The 27,411-nt window shown below is 47.9% G+C and overlaps 2 protein-coding genes across 4 annotated transcripts in view; one reads left to right on the top strand and one right to left on the bottom strand.

Annotated features, from left to right (window-relative positions):
• Positions 1 to 2,319, top strand: part of LOC119404957 (T-cell acute lymphocytic leukemia protein 1) — a 7,217-nt gene extending 4,898 nt beyond the window's left edge. Inside the window, exon 3 of one of the 3 annotated variants that reach the window (XM_049419139.1) lies at positions 767 to 2,319. In XM_049419139.1, the coding sequence (XP_049275096.1) occupies positions 767 to 1,169 (403 nt within the window). In that variant the 3' untranslated portion in view covers positions 1,170 to 2,319. The remainder of the gene's footprint in view (positions 1 to 766) is intronic. The other 2 variants (XM_037671688.2, XM_037671687.2) reach the window with 2 other exon arrangements.
• Positions 2,320 to 10,327: 8,008 nt separating this feature from the next.
• On the bottom strand, positions 10,328 to 25,395 carry LOC119405442 (uncharacterized). Its single transcript, XM_037672278.2, has 9 exons — positions 25,085 to 25,395; positions 24,300 to 24,528; positions 21,664 to 21,752; positions 20,244 to 20,402; positions 18,932 to 19,095; positions 15,666 to 15,902; positions 14,178 to 14,261; positions 12,200 to 12,356; positions 10,328 to 10,673 (listed from the first exon to the last, which is right to left on the bottom strand). Exons 1-9 carry the CDS (start codon positions 25,393 to 25,395, stop codon positions 10,346 to 10,348), a joined length of 1,758 nt encoding a protein of 585 aa, XP_037528206.1. The 3' UTR covers positions 10,328 to 10,345.
• Positions 25,396 to 27,411: the final 2,016 nt, after the last annotated feature.

Below are 27,411 nucleotides of genomic sequence, written 5' to 3'. Positions count from 1 at the left end.
GTTGGCTCACTAGAAGAACGGCTAAATTGGCTTGTTGGCTTATTGATCATCCATCTACATCACTGGTGTAGCCTGGGGCGGGGGGTTCAACCCAACCCCCGAATTTTTTTTCTATTTTGCATATGTATATATACACGCACACATACGAACACACGTAAGAATATACATAAAGGGTAGTTAAATGCCCCCCCCCCCCCCATAAAAAAAATTCTGGCTACGCCCCTGATCTATACTTCATGAGCGCAACGTAGTCGTACCAGACACGTAGGCAAGGGGGGCCCGAGCCGCCCCCCCCCCCCCCCCCCCCGAGAAAAAATCCTGGCTACGTTCCTGAGTCGTACACAATGATTTTCTTCGTGTGCTACTTGCGAAGCATTGTCGCATATATTTTGTGTGTAATGGCGGATTTCCAGCTTTAACGCATACAGTGGCGTGCCTGTGTATTCCGGCGGCTGCAGTGCTGTCAAATGTATACAGTGGCTGTCTACGGCTGTGTCAAGCTTTACGATTAGCTCCTATCACGAATTGTTTGGCTATCACGTAGCATAATTACTCGTAGAATACCTTCACTTTTTCTTGCGGCAATTTGGTACGAAGTTGGGGAATAGAGGGGAGGCGGGTGAGGTGAGATAATTACGCGAAAATATATTTTCCGACAGAACGTTCTAGGAGCTAAAAAAGGAAATAGCGGTTAAACTAACTGTGTTCATCCGTGTGTACTGTTTACGTGTATACCCGCGTTTGTATGTGTGTAACCCGCCTGCAGCGCTGCGCCTTCCCCTGGCGGCCTCCGTCGCTCTCTCGTTCCACGCAGCCGCGAGCGATGGCGTCAGCAGAACGTGAACGGCGCGTTCGCCGACCTGCGCCGCCTGGTGCCCACCCACCCACCGGACAAGAAGCTCAGCAAGAACGAGATCCTGCGCCTGGCCATCCGCTACATACGGCTGCTCAGCTCGATACTGGACTACCAGCGACGACGAGACCAGCAACTGTGCTGCACCGCCGCGGGCGCCGCAGGGGGCGCTGGCAACGGCATACACGCCAGGGACGCCAACCTGCTCCTGTTGTGCTCGGTGCGCGTGAAGCAGGAGCCGCCGGATGACACGGCAAACGGTCCCACACCTCCCAGCTCGCCGGCGTCTAGTCTGAGCAGCATGGCCGAACCGTGAATAGGCCTAGCCGTCTTGGGAACATAGAAGAATGCGCGTGCGGATGTTTGCACATTTAGCGACGTTGTGGTACTGATGTCAACATACTTTTGTATATAAACCTCGATAGTGGCATTGCGAAAAACTGCCGCGCCTTCAGATACCAACTTCCAATTGTGTTCACGCGCACAGCGCACGCGCAGTAATGTGAGAAGGGCTCGCGAATTGCTTCCAAGGTTATCACAGCCTCTTAAGTAGATTGGTTGGTCCGTTCATGCAGCCAATCACAAGCCTCGCTCAGGGGCTTGCCGGCATATTATGGACTACTAGAGCATAAGTAACATCCTCCCTCCCCTACACCCCATCTCTTAAAAAAAAAAAGCAAAGAAACAGCGGCGCGACTAATGGCCTCACTTCGTGAGCTCATATAGACATATCCACACCGATATACTTCTGTCACAGTGTGAGCACAGTATCGCGGCCATGTGCAACGCGCTTTGACGTGATGTATGCAGTGCAATATAGCGTGTTACGTATTTCTTTTAATTGCCGATCGACTGAAACAGCAAAGCGCTTCGCCAAAGCTAGCTTCTCCGCAACGTTAAGACACTTGGGGAGAAGCCTACTTTAATAATGTCCTTCACTTTTCATTTACCGCATTACTCGGTGTATACGGTCAGCTACGACATGGAAAGAAAAAAAAAACGAAACGAACAAAGACTCGTCCACCGTGCAGAGTCGAACCTTAGACATCCGCTCCGAGAGTGGTGCGCAGATCGCACACAGGGACAACTCGCAACCTGCATTCGCAAAGGGAGTCTAACAAGTGGCTACGGATCGCGTGAAATGTTCCAAACCGGCCCATGCCCGACGACTGCAACACCCAGTAAGTCAACTAGCGGGGTAATCATGTTAGAGAACACATTGAAGCACTAGTCTCGGAAAAGAAGATAAGGCTCGGGAGTTTGCTGTTTACACACGAGCTCTGAAGATATAGGGCGTCGCCAGCTCTGTACAATACAGTCATGACGTACAATACAGTCATTATTGAGAAATGTCTACTTGTGCTTAAGCCCTAACCTTCGGTACGCGCATGTGCTTCACGCGCGTCTGCGGGGCTGCAAGAGTGGCGTTTCAACGGGACAGATGTTACTTGTTTCCAAGAAATAAAATAAGAAGTCATGATGCAATGTGATGCGTCACTTTTATAGTCGTAAGCACGAAGTTCACTGTCCGTGCGCACAGTTTTGGCTCACTCACGAAAAGAACTATGTTTCGCCTTGTATCGCTGCTGGCGTGCGCTGAGTTCTCCATTGAAGAGGGGGGAGGAGGTCCGCATGTCCCCTTCCCCCGCCCCCTTCTATTGATCGAGTGCGATAGAAATCAAGATTCGTAATGGATGCACGAATGAAAATGAAGCACTAAAGTGCTTCTCACGACGGACTGCTTCTGGTCCAACTCTTCGGGGTCAAAGGTGAGAATTAAACGGCTCTCGGAATGCAACGTCCTCGTTCGTCATTTAGGTATGAGGCAGACTTCGTTGGTCAAATGTATGGGGCAGACTTTGCGTCCCTTTCAAATGATTGAAGGGGGAGGAGGGTTCCCCCACTTATATTTATCTTTTATTCGCCTTATAGTTAAGTGCATGATACACGAAAGCTGAAGTGGTCAACTTCATGCGAGAGGCTTGCCTCATAATCAATATTACAGTGAAAATGTATATGGCTACACTCTTAATCAGGTCCTGGTTTAATGCCGGCTATATCCAGGACACCAGACCAAAAATGTCCGGTTTATTGTCTATATATAGCACTTTAAGCGGGACCTGATGAGTAGCTGAAACCAAAATTCGTCCGTCCTATGTGCTCAAAAACTCCTAGCGCACATGTCCCACATAGATTGTGCGAATCCCACTGCTCGGCACTGGTCCAAAAATGAAGGGAACACACGGGCGGCAAAAAGATTTCTGCACAGTCGTAACCAATAATTGAGAAAGACTTTAATGAACTGCCGTGATTAACTCGGTGATAAAACAACGGGAGCTGCATGTTTCAGCTTGGGCGATTAATCATCTGTACGAACTGCTTGGGCGGTAACGTTTTCTTGGTTTTGACACTTAAAATACAAGAATTGTATGTTAAATCTTACTATCCCTCCATTTTTATTTCTGCATATAGCGTGTCTAGACACCATACCGTTGAGAATAAGTCCGTCATAGCGCGTTTGAGCTTTGACAAACAAGACGTAGTTAACGGTCAAACGCTGATCCCTTCGCCGCATAGCTTTGCGGCGTTTCGAGCTGTGAAAGTGCAGAAGAGGGGGCGTAAAGCCGGCGGAAGTAAGAGCAGGGCGTCGACGCTGCGGGCGGCCGAAAACGGAACCGGGTGCCGTCAAACCGGACGCAGATAAGAGAGCATAGAACGGGGGCGTCCGGCAGAAAGAAAAGCCGTGCCCGAAGCCGGCCCGTTCATAAGCACTGTGACGACGCGGCACTATGGTATACCAGCGCGCGGCTTCGAGCGGAAAGCCCTCTCGTGTTTCACGAAGGGGTAGACTGCGGTCCAGTGGAGATAACTGCTTGCCCCCCACGGTCACTCGGAGGATGTACCTCTGAGCAGGGCTGAAGGCATCGAAACCACTTATTTGTGTCGAAGAGCAGAGAATACATTTTCTAAGCGTTATTTGCATGTGTCGAAGCTCTTCGAAAAGCACAAAATAGTGTTCCGTGCATGGCAAGGAAGGGGGGTGGGAGGGTTCGCCCCCCCCACCCTTCCGAAGCTGTTGTATTTTGCATATATACGCACCAAGGGTGTAGCCAGAAATTTTTTTCGGGGGGTTTCAATCATACTTTATATATGTTCGTGCGTGCGTTTGTACGCCTATGTGTGCGTGTATATATCCGCAAGCAAAATTGAAAATTTTCGGGGGGTTTTGAACTCCCCCTTTGGTTACGCCCCTGATACGCACATACAAACACACACGAACATACACAAAGAGTGCTTGAACGCCCCCCCCCCCCCTCTCTCCCGCCCCTCATCCGATGAAAGTTCTGGCTACGCGCATGGTTCCGAGGTATACTCATCGGAAGTGTACGCAATCTTGAAGCCCGCCAGGCGTGCCGCCAGGCAAGTGTGTTGAACTCCTATAAACTGCACCGATCGAAAAAAAAAAAAGATTCAATGGACTCTTAGTACTAGACCGGGCTGTAAGAAAACGGCTTTTTCCCGATTTTCACGCATGTATTTTATGAAGTGAAGGCGCTTGTAAGCCAAACAACTGTACGAGTATTAGAGAGAAAAGGCCCCAGATGGTGTATGTGCGATTGTGTGTTAAGAGAGGAAGGATGGTAGTGAGAAGACGAAGTTACTTTTTGGCTCTCGAACTTGCAAAAGTGCATGACGCGGATGAAGCGTCCACAAGAAGTATTCCATTTATGTTCTGCAAAGACACAATCGTAATGCTGCGCCCCTGCTGCCAGCTTAAGGAGTTATGGTAGGGTATATCGACCAAAAAAGCCAATTCATTTATTTCATTACTAAAACAATAATTCACACTCTGAGGAGCAAAACCTTGCATTGGCCAGCGTGTAAGAGTTCTCCAAGCCATTTAAAAATGGCGCCAAAGGCAGCGCCTCTTGGCGGATGCGCGTCCTCTTTCCCATCATTGTTTCTATGTGTATGTATTTTTTAAATAATATCTATGGCTAGATCGGTTGAATATATTCACTCCCTACCATTTTCATACGTTTTGATTGCAAAATTTTCCCACGAAAGTGCTTTTGTAGCCTAGTCATTGCTGTACGTTGTGAGCACGTTCCGCGCGCGTTTTTAAACATAAAACCGCGTTTTACTCACGATCATTTTTTTGAAAATTTTCAGAGCTTGATGTACCTTTCCTGGAAAACTGTCCGACTAATCGCTGAAATTTTCTCAGATTATACCTAAATCCCTTCCCAATAGTCTGAACCTAAACCTTTGAAAAACTGTATAGGTTATGATTAAGCTAGGGAAAAAAAAAAAAGATTCATTGGAAAGTTTCTCTCACGGCAGGTGATAAGTGAGGACAATATTTTTTTTCTTGTGAGATAAATAAAGGAGCCCGTTCTTATAAGTAGGGATTAATACCAATTTCATGTGGAATAAGCGGGCCGCATTTCATGGTCATACTGTTTTTCGTTCGTGAAAAAAAGTACATTTAATTTTGTATACCAGTCCAAAATTTGGTACACAACCAGAAAAAAGTAAGAAAAGCTACAAGGTCAAAGTTGCGCAGGGTGAAGGCCGCAAGCTTTCTCAGTGAGCACAAAAAATTTCACAACAAAATATGTAACCGTTCCAGAGATTTAAAACTGAAACCAGGACAACCAGTTTACCCTACCATACCCCTTAAGAAATCGTATGCCAGAACAGCAAAGTGCCTTGTCATCGCAGGAATACCGAAGGTAAAGTGAAATGGCAAAGAATGTCATTGTGTAGCTCAGGCCCGTAGCCAGGAATTTTTTTCGGGGGGGGGGGGCACTTGCTGAAAACCTTGACTTTTTGAGAATAACACATATTTTTATTATTTATTTTTGGTAAAAACACATACATCACCAAAATTTCGGGGGAGGGGGTTGCCCCCCCCCCCCTGGCTACGGGCACGGTGTAGCTACTACAAGGGAGAACGTAATTTGTTAATCTCAGATATGTGAGCGGAACGAGAAGCGCTTCACATTCGTTGTTATACTGTGTGCGTGTTTTAAAGATCTCAGTGCTTTCCTGTTCACGAGTGAGCAGTAATGCCGTAAGCACCGCGCTGATGGAAATTTCGAGGCTTTCCTTTGCTCTACAAAGCGCGCCGCAGTATTTGGCCGTCGTTTCATTGAAACAGCACAAGTTCTCATGCCGCGTCATCGTGCATCGTCTCGCACCGAGATATAAGCGAGTGGAGGCAGGTCATTGCGTTAACCGAAGCTCACAATTCAGTGGCACGCGCGAGCCTAAACAAACAAAAAAAAATTCAGGAGATACAGTGAGAATCACGTACTGTATTGCATAAGTGGGGCGCATAAGCCGTAAAAAAAGAGACGCTGCTTGCTCCTCCCGTTTTTAATCCCCGACGATCCTTTTGAAAAACAATCCGTGCCCTCGCCTACTCGGCTCGGGATAATGTGGGAGACGCGCAGCGTATAAGCGGCAGCTCCGGCGATTTTTTTCTACTCGGCAGCTATGAAATGGCTCCCTATCACCAGCGCCATCTTTCTTTTCTACATACGCGACGCTCTGCAGAATCGGGGGCGATGCGACGTGGCTGTGCCGATTGGCTTTGAATTATCGTGTTGACAGAGGGAACGAAGGTCAGGCCGGTGGCTAATGGCCGCGAAATTGGAAGGGAGCGACCGGTCTTTTTCTCCACGCTCGAACGCGCAGCGGTTGCACCCGTGTAGAGCGTACCGAAAGGAATAGGCGACAGTCAGTCTGGGCGCTTCGAGTTCCCATTTCCGCTTGTGCGGGTGCGCGCGCGCGGCGAGAGGGGGCGCGCCAGGCGTTTTCCCACGCCAGGAGACGACTCCTGCGCAGCGCCGCCACCATTTCAATGTGTGTGCGGCGCCCGGCGGATTAGTTCAGCTTCTTTGCACCCGACAGCGAAGCTACCACCAGCCGAGCGACCGTCGCCGAATGAATTTGTTTCTTTCTGTTCTTTGGCACGGACGCTGGTCGCATGGCGTATCAACGCACACTCTGGCTCTCTTCCGCGCTGTAGCCCAGATATGTGCGCGCACGCGACAGACGCATGCGGCGAAGACAGCGTACGCCGATAGGTGACACACGCGGCGTTTGCACCTGCGGCGGTGATACGGTGAAAGAAACGAGTCGCGCGGCGCAGCGATTTCGCATCGAGGTTATTTTATGACGTGTGATCGGCGGGGATGAGGGAAAACGGTCACAGCAATAACTGATGCAGTTATGAGGCCTCGTAACACGCGGATGTGTGCTCTCTTCTTGTTGGCTCTTCGGCATCGACGCTTCGTGTAGTCTCTGTATTCGCAACCAAGCTGAGTTAGGGATATGACTAGTGTACTGGCGTGGGGATTGTGAGACAGTTCTCATGCCACACCACTGCGTAACTTATTCTGAATATTGTTACACTATCTTCAAATAGTCAGATTCCAGTCCAAGAGACATGAACCAAACCAAATGCACAGATGTGTAGCGTTGAGGCGTGGACGACGTCGTGTTGTGTCATGCACGAGCTCGCACGGTCCAACCAGTCACTTGAGCTCGAATCTTGAGCGGCATCCGCTTCCAGTCAAGCACATATACAGGTTGGTACGTAATCGTGACGGTCGGTCCGTGATCAGAGTGGAGCTCGTGCAAGCCGTAATTTGAACTGAACCGTGAAAGACACGTTGCTCTGTTCATAAGTGGTGTTGAAGCACAAAATCCAATGCACGGTCGACATCGAATTTCTTACGAGGCAACGAAATATGTGCCATAACGAAAAAGTGCGGTGCGCATTTCCCTGTGGGAACATCACGCAGCATGCGTCTAAGCCGTCAATGATATTTGGCACTATTTCAGGACCTCTGTTCAGCAAAATACGTTTGTTGTAGGATTTACCCCATATGCGTGGTTACTTCACACTGCTCCGTGGAGCCGCTGAACGACACATATTATCACAGCCCCAGATAACGTTGAGTCAGAAAACTCCCAATCAATGCCAAGGAATGATGAAGCCGTATAGTATATATGCACTATAGCGTCAGCCTACAAACGGCAGGTTTCGCGGGCGTGGTAGACATAACTGTACACCAGGTGCCATGGAAAGCTTAACATAACCACGAGGACGCCTTCCGTCGATCGAAACCTGAAGCGACGTATAGCGGTAACAAGATGCTAATATAGCCAGAAAAGCTTAAAAGATGAAACTGTTTTAGCCAAGAGGCGAACTAAACAAGTGAGTGTACGGGGCATCGTTGAGGCACGAGAGCTCAGATTCTGCGCCAATGAAGTCTCGAGGTATATGCGAAAGCTTTCCAAGTTCGGCACAATTATTGAGTGCATGAAAGTTTAATGCATGGGCAACTACAGCCTATAGCCTGCACTTGTAAAGTACATTTGATGCATGCACCAGACACTTCTGTGGTTATCAACACTGCTATATCCAGAGGCAGCTCAAGGTACTGTACACACGGGAACTGTCTTATACACTTTAATTCATGTCCTGCGTAAAGTAATACATATAGCCAGGAAAGTAGACCCTGTTAGTCTGGTTTCCTGGCTAGGGCTTGCCCCTTACCCGGAACCCGATTATGAGTCTATGAATTCCAGACACGACGGTCTACAAATATGAACATGCACGTTATTGGGGGCTCCCAGAGTACCCTAAAAGCAAAAGCAAAGACGGGATCCAAGCCGGTTATGGCTGTTAAGCCTAAACCTTTCGCAATTCCACAGCGGGCGAGCGCGGGTATTCGCCGTGGCGGTTCTCCCCTGCGGCCTCTTATCAGCCGCTGCCAGGCGCGCCGGCAGGTATTGATCGGTGCGTGCCGTCGAAGCTTGAAGCGCTATTGGTGAAGGAAGGAAAATGGGGCTGAGAGAGAATTAAGGGGAGGAGGCTGTCTTGTCGTTTTCGCTCCTTTGAGAGCTCTTCGAGAGCTAACGACAGGTTTGTACCGCATGTTGGGCAACGTTAGCAAAGAAGTGAATATTCTAAAAGGAAATACTGAGTCATCGTTGTCGTCTTCGGGTTCGATCCAAGCACCGCCACGGCGGCCGCATATCTACGTGGAAAATACCACCCGTGTACTTACATTTAAACGCCCATTACAGAACCCCAGGTGGTCAAAATTATTCCAGAGTTCCCGTCACTTCGGTGTTACCCATAGTATCACGATCATCATATCGTTATAGGTGAAGTAGCGCACTCTGACGAGGACAAAATGGTCACGACACTCGCTGCACTCACCAACTCGCCCAGTTTTGACCCTTATTGAACTTCACTTCCATTACAACTGGCCCTTTTATACGTTCTAACTTCACCCAGTATGAACTCGGCTACCTGGCCCCAGTTATGGCGGTATGCGTTTGCAGGACAAGAATGACATCTTGGCTATAATAGAGAAAGCGTGCCCCGAAGGACTCGAAAGAATGCGTGCTTTTTTTTTTCAACCATCTTCAACCTTATTGATCATCATATCACGGTTTCGGCACTTAACAACCCATAATTTATTTGGTAAGCTGCACGACAAAAAAAAAAAAAAAAAAAAACGTAAGGCAATTTCGCACTAGTGGTGCCAAGCCTGAAGGAAGTGCGGAGCTGGGCGGCCTGCCTTGTTTCTCTTTCTCTCTTTTTTTTTCTATCTCTTTTTTGTCTCTTTACTTCCATTTATGTCTTTCTCTCTCTTGCTCTTTCTACCTTTTGTCCCTTTCTGTCTCTCTCTAATTATTGCTTCGTCTTTCCCTCTCTCTCTCTCTTTTTTTATGCTCTCTTTTTTCTGCCTGTTTCTTTTTATATCTTTCTCTCTCTTTCTTTTTATCTTTTTCTTCTCTCTTCCCCTTCTTTCGCTCTATTTCTATCTTTTTTCTTTCCCTCTCTCTCTTTCTCTGTAATCGGTTCTCTCGCCCATCAGAGTAATTTCATCCCACGCCGGACAAATCGTCGCACGTGTTCTGGGAGCGTAGCAGAAGATGAAGGCGAGTACGAAGAGAGCGCGTTCATGATGATGATAGTTTTCTGCTCGCTCTGCACAGCCTAACATTCGGCTTAAACAACTTATCTCAAAAGCAAAAAAAGGGGGCGCAATACAAAACAGGGACATACAGAACAGAACGACTTGTGCGCCTGTGTCGTCCTTCTCTTCTTTACGACCTTGTTTTGTATTGCGCCTCCTTTCTTCCTTTTAAGATGAATCGTTACCAACTAGCCCAAATGGATGTTTGGCTTAAACAACTCCACTTTTAAAAGAACAGGGAGAGAACGGACAAGAAAGCACAGCCCCCCTTTCTCTCTTTCTTTCTTTAGTATGTCGGCTGTCGCGCTGCTAATCAAAGATACATCGTTACCAGCAACCCCGTTCGTAAACTCTCGAGGATCCAATAACTTCTAGTTAATTTATACGCTGGTCTTTACAGCATCAATCTTAATGAAGAGCCCGCAGCTGCGTCCGCATTCTCTCACTCGTTTCGAGGGAAGCCGTGAGGAGGCAGACGGGCCCATCACGACCGAACTGCGGGCCCCGTCGCCGGAGGGTGGCGCTGCTGTCCCGGATGAGACACGGCGGCAGCCACCAGGTGCGCGGCGGCCGGCAGTACGCGTGCGGCCTGTGCCTGAGCAGCCTGCACCGCAACTGGCACCGTCAGAGCGCCCCCGAGCTTTCGCAGGGGTTCGGCGAGCATGCCGCCAGCCGCCGCAGCTACGGGAGCCGAACCCGGTACCTCTGCTGCTGCTGCGGCGGCACCGCCGTCGTCCGCGCCTTGCTCGCCGGCCGGGGCCGGCCCACTGCCGCTACTAGAACTGCTCGATTCCGGCGTTGGGTCAAGAAACCTGAAAGGAGAGAGCTTAACGTCAAAAGGTTTCTTCCTTACTACTTTTATACAGAGCTGGTAAACACGAACAAGTACACCGTGATCATATTGTGGTCCGAAAGGAACACTAACTGTGAACCCAATAATGGAAAGGAAAAGTACATGCTATAGCCGTAGCGGCTTATTGATTACGTTGTCTTGCTACAGAGCGCAAGAGTTCGTACTCTGGTCCAGAGTTCGACTGCCACATTTTGACAAGGGTAAAAGGTAGAGATGCCAGTATAATAGACTAAAGTTAGGACAACGTCGAATATAACCAAGTGCTGTTGTCGATAACGAGTTGACAAGAATTTTCTGCCGTGCAACGAGAAACACGATACTTTCTACCGCACTTTCATTTGAGCCCCATTAAATTCCTGCCGAAATAATGATGCTCTTACGCCTACTGATAATGAGGCGTCCTCACGCGTCGTTTATTTTTCATAGACGCTGCCGGCCTTTTCTATTACAGGACTAGTTCATAGCATTAAAAATGTGCCTTTCATAGTTTTGCAGTCATCACTGATTATAGCCTGCGAAGGGTGCTTTTCTGTTAGGCAGAGGTGCTCTCGAAGAAGCACCCTTATGCGACCTTGCAGCATGCATAAACACGGGCCCCACTTCGCTGCTATGGCACTGTTCGCAGGTTCCCTCGGGAGCTCACTGGCCTTTCATTATTTGGGAGAGTTGAGACCAGTAACACGATGTGCTTTAGAGAGAGAGTGCGCATCATCGCGCAATTTAAGTGCCCCTTAACAGAGTGCATCGTACAAACGCAGTCGGGTGCTGCAGGGTCAGCTCGACGTTTGATTCGACTCTCTCGCGCTATTGGAATTCATGCAAGCGAACCCAATGTTGCCTTGAATACAAGTACACAGCTGCTGCCCCGAAAGTCACGGGTTCGATCCTAGCCGCGGCGGTCGCCTTTCGGTGGAGGCGAAATGGTAGACACCCGTGTACTGTGCGACGTCAGTGCTCGTTAAAAAACTAGGTGGTCGAAATTTCCGGAGCCCTCCATTATGGCGAGTATCAATCACATCGTGGTTTCGGCAAGTAAAACTCAAGAAATTAATAATTGGGTACAATCACAATGGGAAAACAGGGGATTACCATAAAACGTGTCCCCGCAAAGGCCGGCGGCGCATGCGTTCTGAACGATGTGAAGTCGGTCGATTGAAGCGTCAATTAATACGCGTTAAGGAGAGCAGCTGCTCGTGAATAAAAGCTATACTGTGCTTAGCGCGCTGTGCTCGCCGCACTGTGCTTAGCACACTGCCCTCATCACGCTCTATACTCACAAGGTTGTACTCGCTGCACGCTGAAGCGTCATTGAATGCGTGCTAATGGAAGGAACTGCTAGTGATTAAAAACTACACTAAGGTTATCGCACAGTGCTCTCCACACTGTGCTTAGCCCACTGTGCTCAACGCATTGCACTCACCATACTATACTCACTGGAAGTTTGGCTCAGCACAGCGCACTGTGCTCCCTGCACATTGTACTCACCCCGAGAGTGAGACGACGGGCACGGCAAGCGCGGCGCAGACGATAAAGGGCAGGCCCAAGAACAAGGCCGAGGCGACGTCGAAGGTGAACGACAGCACCACTCTGCTGAGCACGGTGAACACAGACTCGCAGGCAGTCACCAGGGCCATGAACTTGCCTGGGCACGTCAAAGAGGGCACCAGTGTCGATAGAGATGCAAAGAACAGTCAAGATGGTACCATAAGAGTTGAAGAAAAGCGAAAGCATTATTGCCGGCGAATTCCTTCAATGGAAACTATCAGCACTATAGTGTGCGAAGCACGTACAGGAGTGAAGCAGAGGCTTAGCAGCACACATCCATTTTAAGTGAAAGCCTTAGATGCCTCATCAAACGTGAAAAGTCACCATTGGCGGTGTCAACACGAGTGATGCCAAAAATCTCCATGTGATGCCGTCACCATATGACGCCATCATAACGTCACAGGTCGCTAAAACTTGTCGTCATGATGTCACTATGACATCGCGTGACGTGGCGTCACATTATGACGTCATCACGTGACATCACCGCTTGGTCAAAGGTGGGCCGATCCCGGAAGCAGCAAAACCATAATGGTTGCCAGAAGCTTTGGGGTCGGGGGTGGGGAGTCAATATACTTGACTGAGAGGAAGACGATGGCTTCGGCCTTCGAGAGTTGTCTTAGACGTGTCACATGCATAAGGGACCGTGTGACATTGTTGTAAGAGCGGATAGCTCACATTAGCCAACAGTCTGCCAACGTCAGTCAAATGCACTATTATTCGTTCAAAGGCCTCTCAAATCACATTTAATGTCCCTGTTTGCTTAATAATTGACTTTTTTGTGTATTGTTTATTGAGACACTCACTGTCTGAGGTGCAGGGGATAAAGGCGGATGCAACTGCCTGACAGAGGCCTCCCTACCCCATGCACTGCTCGCCGGTGCGAAAGCCCAAGAATACAGTGAAACAGCATAAAAAAAAGGAAGAAAACGCATGCAAAAGGTAATCAATCATACAAGAAACTAAAACTTCTTTACGACTATACATGCGAATACACAAGTAGTGCAAAAGGAAAAAAAAGCTAGGGAAGATTTTCAGACAACTACGCTGACCATGGTACAAAACATAAGACAAACAATATAGCAAAAAAAATATTTTCAACGTCATGCTCTATTTCACTCTAGGTGTCTTTTTTTTTTTAATTCCAAAGGCCAGAAAATCGTTTCGTTTCTCTATGCGAAGCCAAAGAAACTGCTTCTTGAACCTCAGTTTACTACCGATTGAGTTCTGAGCGTTAATAAAAAAAAAGCAGATGCAAAAAAAAGGCGATGATGAATAAAAATCGGAGACCGCATCCTTAGGACAGCGCGCAGTTGATTTTTCACCCATTTCACCGACTCGTAATCGCATTCAGATTCCTGTCGTAAAAGCAGTTAACGCTGAATCAAGTGAGCGTTCTCAGGAGCCACCTGAATCAACGCTGAAGGTGAACAGCTCGGCCGCTGCTCACTATTGAAACTATTGAGATAAAGCCATCATTGTGGAAATGCTCGACTGATATTTGTGAAACTTGTCGCACCTAAAAACGCGAAAAATGGCCCTGATAGTCTAGAAAGTAATTTTTTTTTAATTGTTAAGCCATTAAGCGTCTGAAAACCGTCTGCTATTTCGATGAACTCATTCAATTAATTTTCAATAACTATCTTGAACATTTAATTGACAATTATCTTAAGTAACCTTCTGCTCCCATATCATATGTATTCAATATAACCCTTAACTTAAACCAGAATCATCGACTTCGTACTATTTCTCTCAATAATCTTTCTAAGTATTCGGAAAACAGAAAGCAAGTGCTGGACCTGAAGGGCTTCGAAGATAAAGAAGAGTCACTCGGTGTTCGTGCCAGTAAAAATATACCGCTAACTCGGCAATGGTGACTGAAATACGTAGATCATTTTACAGGTATAGGTAAACCTCTTACCGCTTTCGTCCGTCGGAACTAGCTTGGAGAAGTACGACTTGAGGCCCACCGGTGCTACCCCTTGTGGCACGGCCAATATGTAGCCTGCAGCCAAGCCAAGCCATGGATAGGTTTTGCGAAGGCAGTACTCGACAAATAGTTAAAGAGCTTACTAATAACCTACAAAATAGCAAAATATGCCTCCTAATCTCATTTCAAAGGAATGTGTGTACCAGCTGGCCCAACTCAACACATTGTTTTGTTGGCGCAGCGCGAACTACGATATACAAAGGTACAACGTATGTACACGAAGCACCAATCAAACATTGTTTTGTTGGCGCAGCGCGAACTACGATATACAAAGGTACAACGTATGTACACGAAGCGCCAATCGCGTGTTTGCTGTCCTTTCGTCATGTTTCAGTTTGCGCCAACAAACAATGTTTAACAGTATAACAAACGTACTTCGCCGACAAAGGACTCTCGCAGCAATCTCCAAATATATACCCGCGCGTTGAGTCACCGGACATCCGTTTACACACGCATGCAAATTTGCTTATCAGGCCGCGCAATCATAGGGTGTCACATACTGTTAACTCGAACAAACCATCGCTTATCTATACTCTACACACAGAGTGCGCTTCCTAATCTGAACTATATAGGGCATCAGCTATGCGCGTTCGTTCTGTAACTAGTACTACCAATGCTACACAATACTGTGCGATGAAAGCGATGAAAAACAGACACCTGGTGCCGCTTTAGCCAGGCTTAACGACCGGGCATTCACTGAAGTAAAGAAGTACTTGGACCGTGACCTAGACCGTCATCTACGTTGCGGTCTACACTAGCATTGCCGAGCTCGGCGACCGCCTGGGCTGCGCGTGGAACGTTGTTATGTGCGTGCGCCAGTATCACTTATTCTCCTTCATTCTGCATTTTAAAGGCGAAAGCCTTAGATGCCTCATCAAACGCGCAAATTGACCGTCGGAGGAGGCGTCCCTCGGCGTCGGCGTCAACACGAGTGATGCAAAAAATTATTACGCGATGACGTCACCATATGGCGTCATCATGACGTTACATTTACATCACATAAAGTAATGTCACGTGATCGCATCACATGGCATCGTCGATTGGTAAAAGGTGGGCCGATCACAGAGGCAGTGCAAAACCAGGTGAGGTGCAGAAACCTTGCAATGCCACCGATCCTGGAGGCAATACAAAACCACGTTAGGTGCAGGAAGCTTTTGGAGGGGGGCGGGGGAGGGTCAGTATATCGACTGAGAAGAAAAAGAAGGTGGCTCGCGAGTTCGAGTCGTCTTAGGCGAATGCCTAGTTTTTCTTTTCTGCAGCTTCCCTCCCCCCTTCCCTGCCTCCTATCTTTCAGTGTAGGGTAGCAAACCAGGAGCAACCTGGTTCATATGCCTGTATTTTCATCGCATTTGTTCCCTTTTTCTCCAAAATCTCAAGCGTTACGCCTAAATGAATGCATGAATGGAGTGAAGAGCTCACTGAAGTAGAACACGGTGGACATCCGCGTCAGGCCGATGATCAGGTCGCGGACGCCCCCAAACATGGCGCCGATGTTCATGAAGGTGACGTCGTTGACGCCGACGACGCGCATGCAGCCAATGGCGAACACTCCGATCACCCCGACCAACAGGCCGCCGACAGCCGAGACGATCGCGAAGTGCGAATACGTCCAGTGGTACGCCAGCCGGGCATAGGGGTACAGGATCTCATCGGGCCCTGCGTCGAGTGTAAAGTAAACGCTTTCAATGGTTTAAAATATTACTAAAAAATTTTAAAGCTGAGCTGGAGGGGCAAAGTACACTCATGGAACACTCCTATTACTACTACCACTAACACTACTACTACTACTACTACTACTACTACTACTACTACTACTACTACTACTACTACTACTACTACTACTACCACCACCACCACCAGAACTACCACTGACTACTACTAACTACTACGACAACGACCACTAATACTACAACCGCAGTAAAAAAAAAGACAGTTGCTATGGTTAACGCTAAAGAGAGCAAAGGCGAAAGCCGGTGCTCCCACGTTAGGTTCACTGTTAATTCACATTTCATTTACCTTTTATAAAACTTGTTCACTTTTTTTCACGTTTGATTAATTCTGATTTACATTTCATTCACCGTTTACATTAACTCACATGTTATTCACTTTGAACTCGCCTTAATTTCCGTCTTGTTCTCTTTAATTCACCAGTATTCAAATTTGATACACTTTTTTTTTCACGTTTGCTTCACCCTGATTTATATTTTACCCGCCACGATGGTCTAGTGGTTATGGTGCCCGACTGCTGACCCGCAGGTCGCGGGATCGAATCCCGGCCGTGGCGGCAGCATTTTCCATGGAGGCGAAAATGCTTGGGGCCCGTGTAGTTAGATTTAGGTGCACGTTAAAGAACCCCAGGTGGTCAAAATTTCCGGAGCCCTCCACTACGGCGTCTCTCATAATCATATCGTGGCTTTGGGACGTTAAACCCCAGCAGTTATTATTACTGATTTACATTTTATTCACCTTTAACGTCCACCTCCGATTCACCTCACATTAAATGGCTCCTAAATATAGCCTCCGAAAATACAAAAGAACGGGCGAGTTATTCTCTCTTGGCGCTTGTCGTATTTTAGGCGCACTTCGTGACGCAAGAAGGGTGATTCAGGTGAAGTCATTAAGGTACATACTCTCGATTGGTCCATATGCGAGAAATATCGGTTGTGAATTGTCTCCTGCCCTGCTTTGCCATGCAGTCGCCCACCCGTTCTTCCTTGTCAAGCATGTCTATCGTGCGCGATCAACTTATTTCCCTTCGTTTTGTATGTTTACGAATGCGCAAGCGCAGGTAACAGCGTGTAACCGACAAGCGCGAAATCCTGATAGGCTCAGTGTTTCGTACTGACATTGTGCTTTATGAAGAAATATGTGGCGAGGAGGAGATATCGCCAATATCGCCTGTAGGAAGGGTAGTGAAGACGAGAACGAAAGCACTCTCGCGTCTTTGAGCTACAGGAGCGGTTTACGGGCCCTATAACATTAAAAGGACATTAAAGTGAAACAATGAATCGGTTTAGATTGATAAATTGTGCTCTGAGAACTCTAATGTCGATTTCACCATCATAAGTTTGTTAATCGACGAGAAAATCAAAGCCAAAGTATCATTTTTAGATTTCGCGCCAAAATCTCCGCGCGTGACGTCACAGATTTCAGTGCACTTTTCGTATTTTGGCGAAATTGGCTCAACCAAATCTCCCGAAAATCATGTTGAATCTATGGCACCCTCAGAGGACAATGTGCTTCATTTTTACTGATTAGGAACTATGTAGGGCCTAGCAGACGCCGTCAAAATCTGTGACGTCACGGCGATTGGTGCGGGAATTTCAAGGTGGCGTCGCCACCCGCATTTTCTTTTTGCGCGTTTTCTCTCTTGGCAAGCACCTTCTCGCGACAAGCGTGGTGATTTTGCGGTTGTGAAAGAGTAATTTACTACTATTAGAAAAATTGTTTTTATCTTTAGTGTCCCTTTAACGTTCACCTCACGTGTTATTCACTTTTAACTTACCTTAGTTCACGTCTTGTTCTCCTTAATTCACCTTTATTTCCCATTCATATTTAATTTTAAATAATTCTCACTTTAGTGCGGATGTGCGGCACACGTGACCTTTAGTATAGCATTCGTGCTCCCGCCGCGAGACGCCAAATTTTTAACACGAAAGTGTTTTATGCCGGGGTCCACCAAGACTTCAGTGACGTATTTCCGTCACGGAAATGACGTTGAAAAAATGTACACCATCAGATGGCAAAGAAAAAAAGTTCTGTCAACGGGCACCGAGCCCACGACGGCTCGGTCCGCAAGAACAGATGCCGGGCACACTATCCACTCCGCCACGGTCACAGACTCTACAGGCATTACAAATGCGCCTTTTATATCTACCACTCTCCTGGTCGGCGGGGTGGTGTTGCCCTCTGGGAGCGGTAAAGCAAAGTAATTCGTCATTACTGTGTCCTCCGCGATTAGCACCTGCAACGTGTTAAACGTCCGTCCCATTCGGCGCGTTTTCAATAGAAGTTGAATTTTGTCAATGCCTTAACACGCCGTGAGGTGGCGATCTTAGCACAAGCGTCGTAAAAGCGTCGGTCTCGCTCATAGCATCACGCTAATCCAAACCAAAAATACCTCTGGGACGCGCGCCTGCCTCACCTGGCTGTAGCACCGCGTTCCCCGCTTACGCTTCCCCCGAGAAAAATCGTGGCCGGGCTACAGGGGCGGCGCGACGCGCTTTGCGTTTCCCTCTAGTCCGGCCGTGGTGTTCAATCACACTTTAACATGCCGCGGAATGGCGACCAAGTTCTGCGTCCAATATGCGACGCTCTTCTGGCTATCACACCTCGTTCTCTGATTACGCTTTCACCATTAACTACTACAGCTACCACACGAGTTTGCTTAATCATTGAACGGGTACGTTAGTCGTCGGGATGGAGATGAACCACTAAGCATCAAAGTGGGTGCATCGACGTTAAACGGTGCTATAGCTGCTAGACATCTATATACATTGTGCAAACTCTCTCATATAAATTTATAACAAACATTCAACTACTTCTGTAAGGACACGTTTTACTTTCGTGTTATTCCGATTCCTATGACGGAGGGATCAACCATGTTTTCTTTTTACTCATGAGCCACACAAGGCTCGAGCCTTAATAATCGTTAATGCAGTAGTCTTAACTTAGAAACCACTGACCGTAATTGATGGCCGCGATGAGCGCCTGCAGCACGAACAGCAGCCTGAGCGTGCCTCGGATCCGCCGGTGGCCGCCAAGCATCATCGCCGCCTCGCGAGCGTTTTCCCTGCTCACCAGCAGCCTCAGCTGGTTCAGCTTGCCCGTCGAGCTCGTCGAAGAGTCCCTGCGAAGGAGGCGACGATTATGGCGGACAGAAGCACTGCTGGGCTTCTCACTGACCTGGCTGGTGACATTAAAATTTCTTCTCCGAAGGCCACGACATGACATCCGGTCTATCCAGCGCTCACCCGGATGTAGCCGGATGACGATGTTAGTTAGTTAGTTAGTTAGTTAGTTAGTTAGTTAGTTAGTTAGTTAGTTAGTTAGTTAGTTAGTTAGTTAGTTAGTTAGTTAGTGTTAGTTCGCTGGTTAGTTAGTCAGTCAGTCAGTCGTCAGTTAGTTAGTTAGTTAGTTAGTTAGTTAGTTAGTTAGTTAGTTAGTTAGTTAGTTAGTTAGTTAGTTAGTTAGTTAGTTAGTTAGTTAGTTAGTTAGTTAGTTAGTTTTTATTGGGGAAAAAGCGACTTCGGCTATGTAACTTATAAGAATAGAGTGTTGGGCGAGTTGGTAGTTCATGATGAATGAAAATAGCGCGAAAAGACGTAGGACGATACGAAGCTGCGAGACAAAACTCCAAGCTGATCCAATATGGTGATCAGGGGCCGGTTGACGTACAGACGGGTCCACTGTTAAAGGGAACACTTGCGTGCAGGGCATGTTTGGATTTCGCTCTCTTGCAAAAACATAGTGGCTTAGATTTGCATGAAACTACTGGTGGTTGACAGTTCTGCCTCTTTTTGACAGACTCGTGCAGTGCATGAACAATGTTTCCCTATCCACTTGCTGTTAGAGGGCCGGCAAAATGAAAGGTGTTCATGGGAGTTTTCCCTTTAACAGTGTAACGTACTGTACACCGGACCTGCCAGAAACAAGCATGCTACAGAACCGTGGACAATCTGTTGAATGCAACCTACAGTCATCAATGGGAAACGTGCTTGATTCACCCTTATCACCCTAACTGCAGTCACTGCAGGGCAAAAGCCTATCACATGTTTCGCCAATGAACTCGGTCCTGTGTTTCGCCAATGAACTCGGTCCTGTACTTGAAGCGACCACCTTATCTCCGCAAACTTTCAACCCCCCCCCCCCCCCCCGCCCTCTCGCGCGCTTGCATTTTCTTCCGAATCCAATCTGTTCCTCTTAATGACCAGCGCTTATCTTGCCTTCGCGCTACATCGCACCAAATTAATAGCTTGACTTAATGTGAGCACATACCTGACGTTGGGGCTCGCCCACAGCGTCGCTAGCAGGAAGCACTGCACTGCCAGCGCCGACCACAGCGACACGTGGTGACCGAGGACCGAGTGCAGCAGCCAGCCCATGAGCCAGCCAACTGCACGGCCGATGAGCGCCGCCACTTCTAGCAGGTAAAACCTGGGGAACATGAATTGGACCCGTGGTCGACGTATCGTCGAACTGGCGGAGACACCTTCGCGAGACCTAATAGCCTCTCGCTATGGCGCAGTGGAAATTCTTTGACGTCGTCACGTTGTTTCATGATGTACACCTTGCCAACGTCCTGGCGCCCGTCCGCCGGGTTTAAATTGCTGAAGTCCGCCTTTATAATTACTGCACAAAAATATGAGAGTTTTTAAACTTACGAAAAATCCGTGAGCTACTCCACTCTGTGAAGGTGAATGACCAGCGAAGCTGTGTATCACACGTATTTATTTATTTATTTCAATTGTTTATACCTTTATTTATAATTTTTGAATTTATCGTATGCTGCTTTTAAGTAACACCGCCTTGATTTGCGAGGACCAGAAGTGTAGAGCGCAGGTTATTAATTTACTTATTTATTTGTTAATTGATTAATTAATTTATTCATTTCTTCACTTTTTTCATGTTTGTCTTTAGTGAACCAGTGGTGAGTACTGAGGTTTGCCCAACTGCTGTGGCACATGCGTGGTTAGAGTTTTCTGTTTAAAAGGCAATCGTCGACTATACGTTCGCAGTTCGCGGAGTTACGATATGTTCATATTTTTATTTCCCTCGCGGTCGCCGTCACGTCAGTCAATTCGCCCAATTCGTCAGCAGCCTTCTGAGCCCAGGTCTGGATGGCCACGGTCGCTTTTTTTTTTTTTATTTGAAGGTAGATAGATTCGTGACGATGATAGTTTTCTATTGAGCAGGTAATTTTTGAGTAAATAACCGTTCGCGGGTTACGAATGATGTAGTTATATGTAGCTTTGCTCTAGAATAGTATTGAAATAAATGTACATTACAGGGAATTTCTACTATAGCCCACAGAGTGTCTTCAGAATAAAATTTATTGAAAATAAACAAAAAAGAAAGAAAGCTGAACGTGTAGCATAAAACACTTACGTATAGCCTTCGTGTCCAAATAACGAGGTCGCTACGCACGTGAACACTGCAGATTACGACACGCCTTGTCGGCCTCCTATTGCGTCTTACACTGCTCGTAAACTTGAGAAGTGCTGAAGGCGAACCTTCTATACCTCATTCTTCGAACTCTTTCTTGAAGCCATGAGTTCGATATCACCCCTACTCAGGCAGGGCTTCACAACGCCAATACTTCTAGCTCCAGCAGTGGCTGAATGATTCCCTTTGACGATGCTTGCATACCTTCAAAAAGAAATTGTCAAGTTCCCTCTCGGCTGACTAAGGGACTTACCTGACTGTTCGAAAGAGCCTAGCTTGGGTGCGCTTCGTCACCACGTAGTAGCAGCAGGCGAGCATAAGCACGTGACCTCCCGTCAGACCCTGCGCAGAGATAGAGAGGTGGCTTGAACGATCGGCCAGCGCTCATGGTTTCACCAGCCCGCGTGGTTCCTCTCCAGGAGACTGACCAATCCCAAGAATGTTCGAGCTATAGATTTCCCAAGATGGACAATGAAAAGGTACCCGATTCATACCGCAAGGCATGAAGGAGCCCACCCGCACCAGACCGCTATGTGCTAACAGCTCAGACAAATAGCTATAGCTTGTAGGTAGGTATGAGACATGCAAATATCTCGTACTGTTACTAGTTGTTAGTCTCTGACAATATTCCTGCCAGGAGTCCTTAAACCTTTCAGACGGGAAAATGGCGGTTATATAACGTTAAAAAAACATGGCTGATCCCTCCGTCATAGGAATCGGTATAACACGAAAGTGAAACGTGTCTTCACAGAAGTACTGCTTATTGTGTAGTGATATATGAGAGCTTGCACAATGTCTATTCGTGTTTGGCAGCTATAGCACCGTTTGACGTGAATGCACCCATGTTGACAGCATGTCTCTATCGCGACGACTAACGCCCATGATCATGATTAAACCGTTGTGGTAGCTGACGGTGTGAACATATATCTGGACACAGCGAATCTTGAATCCCGCGTAAGGATGATATCAACAAGCTCATAATCAACACTGGTACCCGGTATGCACTTCTTCAAAGCGTCGTCAATTAAGGAGAGAAACGGCACGGTGTGCGCTTTCTAGTAATGGGTAGCCGACGCTTGTGCTCATGCATACATAACACACACTGCGCTTCAGGAACACGGGAGGTAGAGGTTCGTAGCCTGAGCCGCAAACGCGTGCGTCCCGCTGGCCTCTGTCTCTCAGGCGCTGCTCTCGCTCCACCAAGGCACGACATTCGCCCGTCGAAATCGCGTTCTTTCTGCAACGCGTGTTGCAGCAGTTTTGTTAGTCGGTGCTCTCGCAATTGAAGCAGTCGGCGGCGGAGAAATCCCTTTGGTGCACGTGGAAGCTACACTACTCCGACGAGCCGACGCACGCTAACACGAAGCCAAAGGTGAAGAACGTAACTGCGTCAAGGGTGCCTCGACGACGCCAGCGCGGCCAGTCTACCTCTCTGGTATCGAGACGCTTTAACCATGACCTCTGATATCGCTTGCAATATCGGAGTAAGCGCTAGTAAGTGTCGATCGTGAAGCATTACCTCTTTTCACATCTCACAGAGGGCGGCACCGCCCCGCTCCGCCCGCCGCGAAAGAGAGTGTGTGAAAGATATAAGGCGCGTTCGCGCTGCATCTAGCATCTCCCGACTTAGCTTAGTCGGTAGAGCATCGGGCGCTTGCCGTCGCGGCCGCAACGTCGTGGGTTCGATTCCCAGCGGGGTGTCTTTTTCTTGGTTTTTTTCTTTCACAGCAGTTGGCGTCCATTTTATCAACGTCATATCCGTGACGGATGTACTTGGTGGACCCCGGCATAAAACACTTTCGTGTTAAAAAGTTACGATGACTACGCCGATTACGGTTGCGGGAGAAAATGGCACCTTGTTTAAGTTAGGTTGCGGCATTCTCATAAGTGATCAAAACAGTAGAACAGACTGAAGAGGACAATTTGAAGAATATAAGCAAGGCTTACGGCTGATGGCCAGTCCTAACCCGTCCCCCGCCAAGCGTACATCTTACAACCCACGGAGGAGCATGGTCACAGGGTTGAGCAACAAGAACATGGTTTACGTTTCGTACAGCTTGATTTTAATGCTACCAGGACATTCGAAAAATGTCACGTGGTCCCTTATGCATTTGCCTAAGACGACTCGTTGTCTTCTCAGTCGATTGCATTGATAGCTCCTCGAAAGCTTTCTGCACCCAACGAGGTTTACCGCTGCCTCCGGGAACGAAGACATTGGAAACACTCTGCACCTCACGTGGTGTTGCAGTGCCTCCGGGATCGGCCCACTTTTGACCAAGAGGCGATGTCATGTGATGACGCCACGTCACAAATTATGGCGACCTGTGACGTCATGATTACTTCCTGCGGTGTCGTCATCACTAGAGTGCTTATTTGGGCCGGTTGGTACATTTTCATAGAAAGCGAGAAACATCGCGAACCACAGGCCGACAGCACATAGACGGACCAATCCCAAAATGCGAAGGCGCTATGGTGACCAACGAGCACAGAAATACATGAGGCCTGTTGCATAAACAAAAGAAGGTAATACGTTTGTGGGTGTGTCTTCGATAGCGCCCCTCACCAAGGAGCTTGCATATATTTCACGTGGATGATGGCTTTTCATTTTTCAGCTGATTACATAGAATTTTAACAAATACCTTGATACATGCTGTCCTCTCCGTCATATCCTTTCATGATTCATGCGCGTAAGTACACTCCCTTATACGGAATAAAGCTTTGGTTTCAGCGCTTGGTCCGTCTCCGGTCCTGTTGTCCTGTGGTTCGTGACGTAATCCCATGATGACTTTTTTCATCACTCTTGCTGACGCCGACGCACCGCAGACGCCGATAGTCACTCTTCGCATTTGATAAGGCACCTAAGGCTTTTGCCTTAATAAGGGGGCTCACCATGGGCAGGACCGAGAACACGTGCGCCAGCATGTGGCCGCTGCCCAGAGCGAGGAAGACCCGCACGAGCGAGGTGGTCGCGGCGCCCGCGATGGCGAGGCTCACGAGCGTCCGGTGTCCGTACTTGTCGCACACCGGGCCCGCCAAGATGGCGACCACGGCGGAGGTGAGCGTGAGCACGCCTTCCGACAAGAGTAGGTAGCGGCGCGACAGCACGTACACCTTGTAGCTACGAGTACACAGGCACATAGCGTAAGCGTCTCAACTGGCCTCCAAGAAAACACACATTCACGCTCTTTGAATGATTTAGCAGGTAAACTCACGATCGAAATCTATCTATCTATCTATCTATCTATCTATCTATCTATCTATCTATCTATCTATCTATCTATCTATCTATCTATCTATCTATCTATCTATCTATCTATCTATCTATCTATCTATCTATCTATCTATCTATCTATCTATCTATCTATCCGTCTGTCTGTCTGTCTGCCTGTCTGTCTGTGTCTGTTCGTATGCCTGTTCGTATGTTGTTCGTATTTCTTCCATTCCCCAATCGAAGTCATCTTGATGAGCCAGGGATGCTATTCTGGTCATTGTCAAATTTCGCCATGTCAAATTCCGCCCTTGATCAACTCTGATTGACCCAGAGGGGGCTGCTATGGCCCGTCTGATTGGCTTAAATGCCACCATCACAAATTTTCGCAATATGGCGGAATTTGATAGTGTCCAAATTAGCCCTCCTCCCCCCCTTTCCGGTCAGCAAACGCGCAAGCACTCACCGCTCGTCTTCGTGGTCGGCGAGGTTGTCGCAGACGGGCCTAGCGTACGACAGGCTGCGACAAGACTGCTGCCTGAAGATCTCAGCTATGGCCGCGGACGGCATGGTGGCCGCCGCCGTGTAAGCAAAAAGCAGAGCCTCCATCTTGCGACCCCTGAGCCAGGCGCCGAACAGAGTCCAGAAAGAAGGGTCGTTCGCGGGCTGCTCGCCGTTCTCCTCGGAATAACCGGCGGCCACTTGCCGCAGCAGCCAGCGGAAAGGTTGGGACGCGGTCGAGAGGGCCAGCCGCAGGACACGCCAAGGATTCGACATGTCAGGCGAAGCCGGACCTCGACATCCGACGACGCGCCCTCGATGTCCGAGTCTGATTCCGAGATTGACTGCCCGACGCTAAGCGAACGTGACCTTGCCAGTGCACCTGGGTGTATCTTCTTCGCGAGCTTCTCCACGCGCGCCAGCGCGAGCCCGAGCCATGATGTCGTCAGCGACTGGTGGTCCTTGCTTACTTGCTCCTTATTATATGGGGCTTACCCACTACGAGGGTTTGGCCAAGAGAAAGACAAACTTAGTATCTTTGTTTTGCAAGAGAAGCATTTTGTGACGCGCCAAACCGCGATGTGACTGCGACACACTTGCTGTGGACCACCCGGCCTGCCAACCACTCACCTTGGTCGCCTGATTCACGGACCGTGCCACTACTCACTGCTAGACTTCATACATGAATCAAATTTGTATGTGTAGTTATGACACCGCGTAGTACTATGCCTAACGGCACGCTTTCGAAATAATAAGAAAAGAAGCTTCGAAGAAGGCGTAATTATTTCAAGATGCCTTGAGGTCAGACTGCGTCCTGGGCCCTCGTGACCAGCTGTAGGTGATCCTCGAGGACCGAGGTGGTCGGACATGAATCAAATTTGTATGTGTAGTTATGACACCGCGTAGTACTATGCCTAACGGCACGCTTTTGAAATAATAAGAAAAGAAGCTTCGAAGAAGGCGTAATTATTTCAAGATGCCTTGAGGTCAGACTGCGTCCTGGGCCCTCGCGACCAGCTGTAGGTGATGTTCGAGGACCGAGGTGGTCGGATCTCTCACCCAAAGCTCGCTGGTGCTGCAGCTGCTGGGGAGCTTTAATGGTGTTTGTTTGCGGCAAGCGGACAAAACGAATAGAAAACTAAAGAAAAAAATCTTCATAGGTATAGCAGCACAAACGTAACAAGACACCTAGAAGGCACAAGGCAGAGTTATATTTATGAACTATGTGACACCAACTAGCCTGCCAGCAAATGTTATTAAGTGATACAAGGATCTACTACTCTATATACTCTAAAGAAATAAAGTAAGCCAGTATGAGGTAGAAGTTGTCCAAGTTACATAAAAATATAGAATAACTTTTGAGTCTGAAGGCTTTTATAAATTTGTTAATAGATAAAAGACTGGTAATTTCTAATATACCGTCATTTTTATGACTTATTGATTTATTTAGAGCAGTTTATTATCGCGGACTGGCAAGCTGCGCGCCGGAGCTCTGCCAGGGGCCGGATTGCACCGCTGACGGCTAAAATACCGAGAAAGTGCTGCGTCACAAGCTAGCGCAAAGCAGGTCATTTGGGTGCCAGCTCATCAGGGAGCTATGGCGAACGAGTCAACGCACATCGTTGCCTGCGCCTTTGTGCCCCGGGGCTTCTACTACGCGCCTGGTACTCTCGAGGACTCGAACATGGTGACCCCCTCTTTGCCGAGTGGCTATATTGTTATACACGTATATTGGCTAAAGACCATCGGAAGTCCCTCCCGCTGGCTAATTGCGCGACGAAATAACTGAACATCCAGTTTCATGAACTTCAAGCTTTGTCATTTAACAATCCGGGTATTTTGCATGCGGCAGACCCAGTCTCCTTACGCTGTCAGTGATATCCTCTTCCCGATGGCACCCACCCAAAAAAGGGGGATGGGCCAAGGACCGAGCGTCAAGATGTTTAAGGTAAATGCATATGAAGTTAAAGGTAACTAGAAATTTAGGTTAGGAATAACACATCGAATAAATTTAAATGCTAAACGAGCAAGCGGTCAGACTATCAGATGGAGTTCAAGACAGAGATAACAACCCACGCGGAGGTAAACATCTGAGTATGAAGTTATATACAGAATCTATTTAGAAGACGGATTTAGAACCAAGAAGACGAAGACATAAAAATACACTAAAATGGTAATGTTTTTCTTTCACTTATGTAATCGAATACAGCAGAGCAGACATCCTTGTGAGTATATAGTCAAATGTAGCGCCGCCAAATGATAAAATTGCTGCAACATTTATTGCTAGTCCCG

This window comes from Rhipicephalus sanguineus, chromosome 9 (genome assembly GCF_013339695.2).
Source record: "Rhipicephalus sanguineus isolate Rsan-2018 chromosome 9, BIME_Rsan_1.4, whole genome shotgun sequence".
Taxonomy (NCBI): Eukaryota; Metazoa; Arthropoda; class Arachnida; order Ixodida; family Ixodidae; genus Rhipicephalus; species Rhipicephalus sanguineus.
This window is presented reverse-complemented; position numbering and strand designations above follow the sequence as displayed.

Bases quoted from the DNA above. Each gene is read 5' to 3' on its own strand.
- LOC119405442 (XM_037672278.2), bottom strand. From the start codon at position 25,395: ATGTCGAATCCTTGGCGTGTCCTGCGGCTGGCCCTCTCGACCGCGTCC. The intron at 19,096-20,243 runs GTATGTGCTCAC...CCTCCTTCGCAG, and splicing joins TGGGCGAGCCCCAACGTCAG to GGACTCTTCGACGAGCTCGA. The intron at 14,262-15,665 runs GTGAGCTCTTCA...GCTTGGCTGCAG, and splicing joins GTCCACCGTGTTCTACTTCA to GCTACATATTGGCCGTGCCA.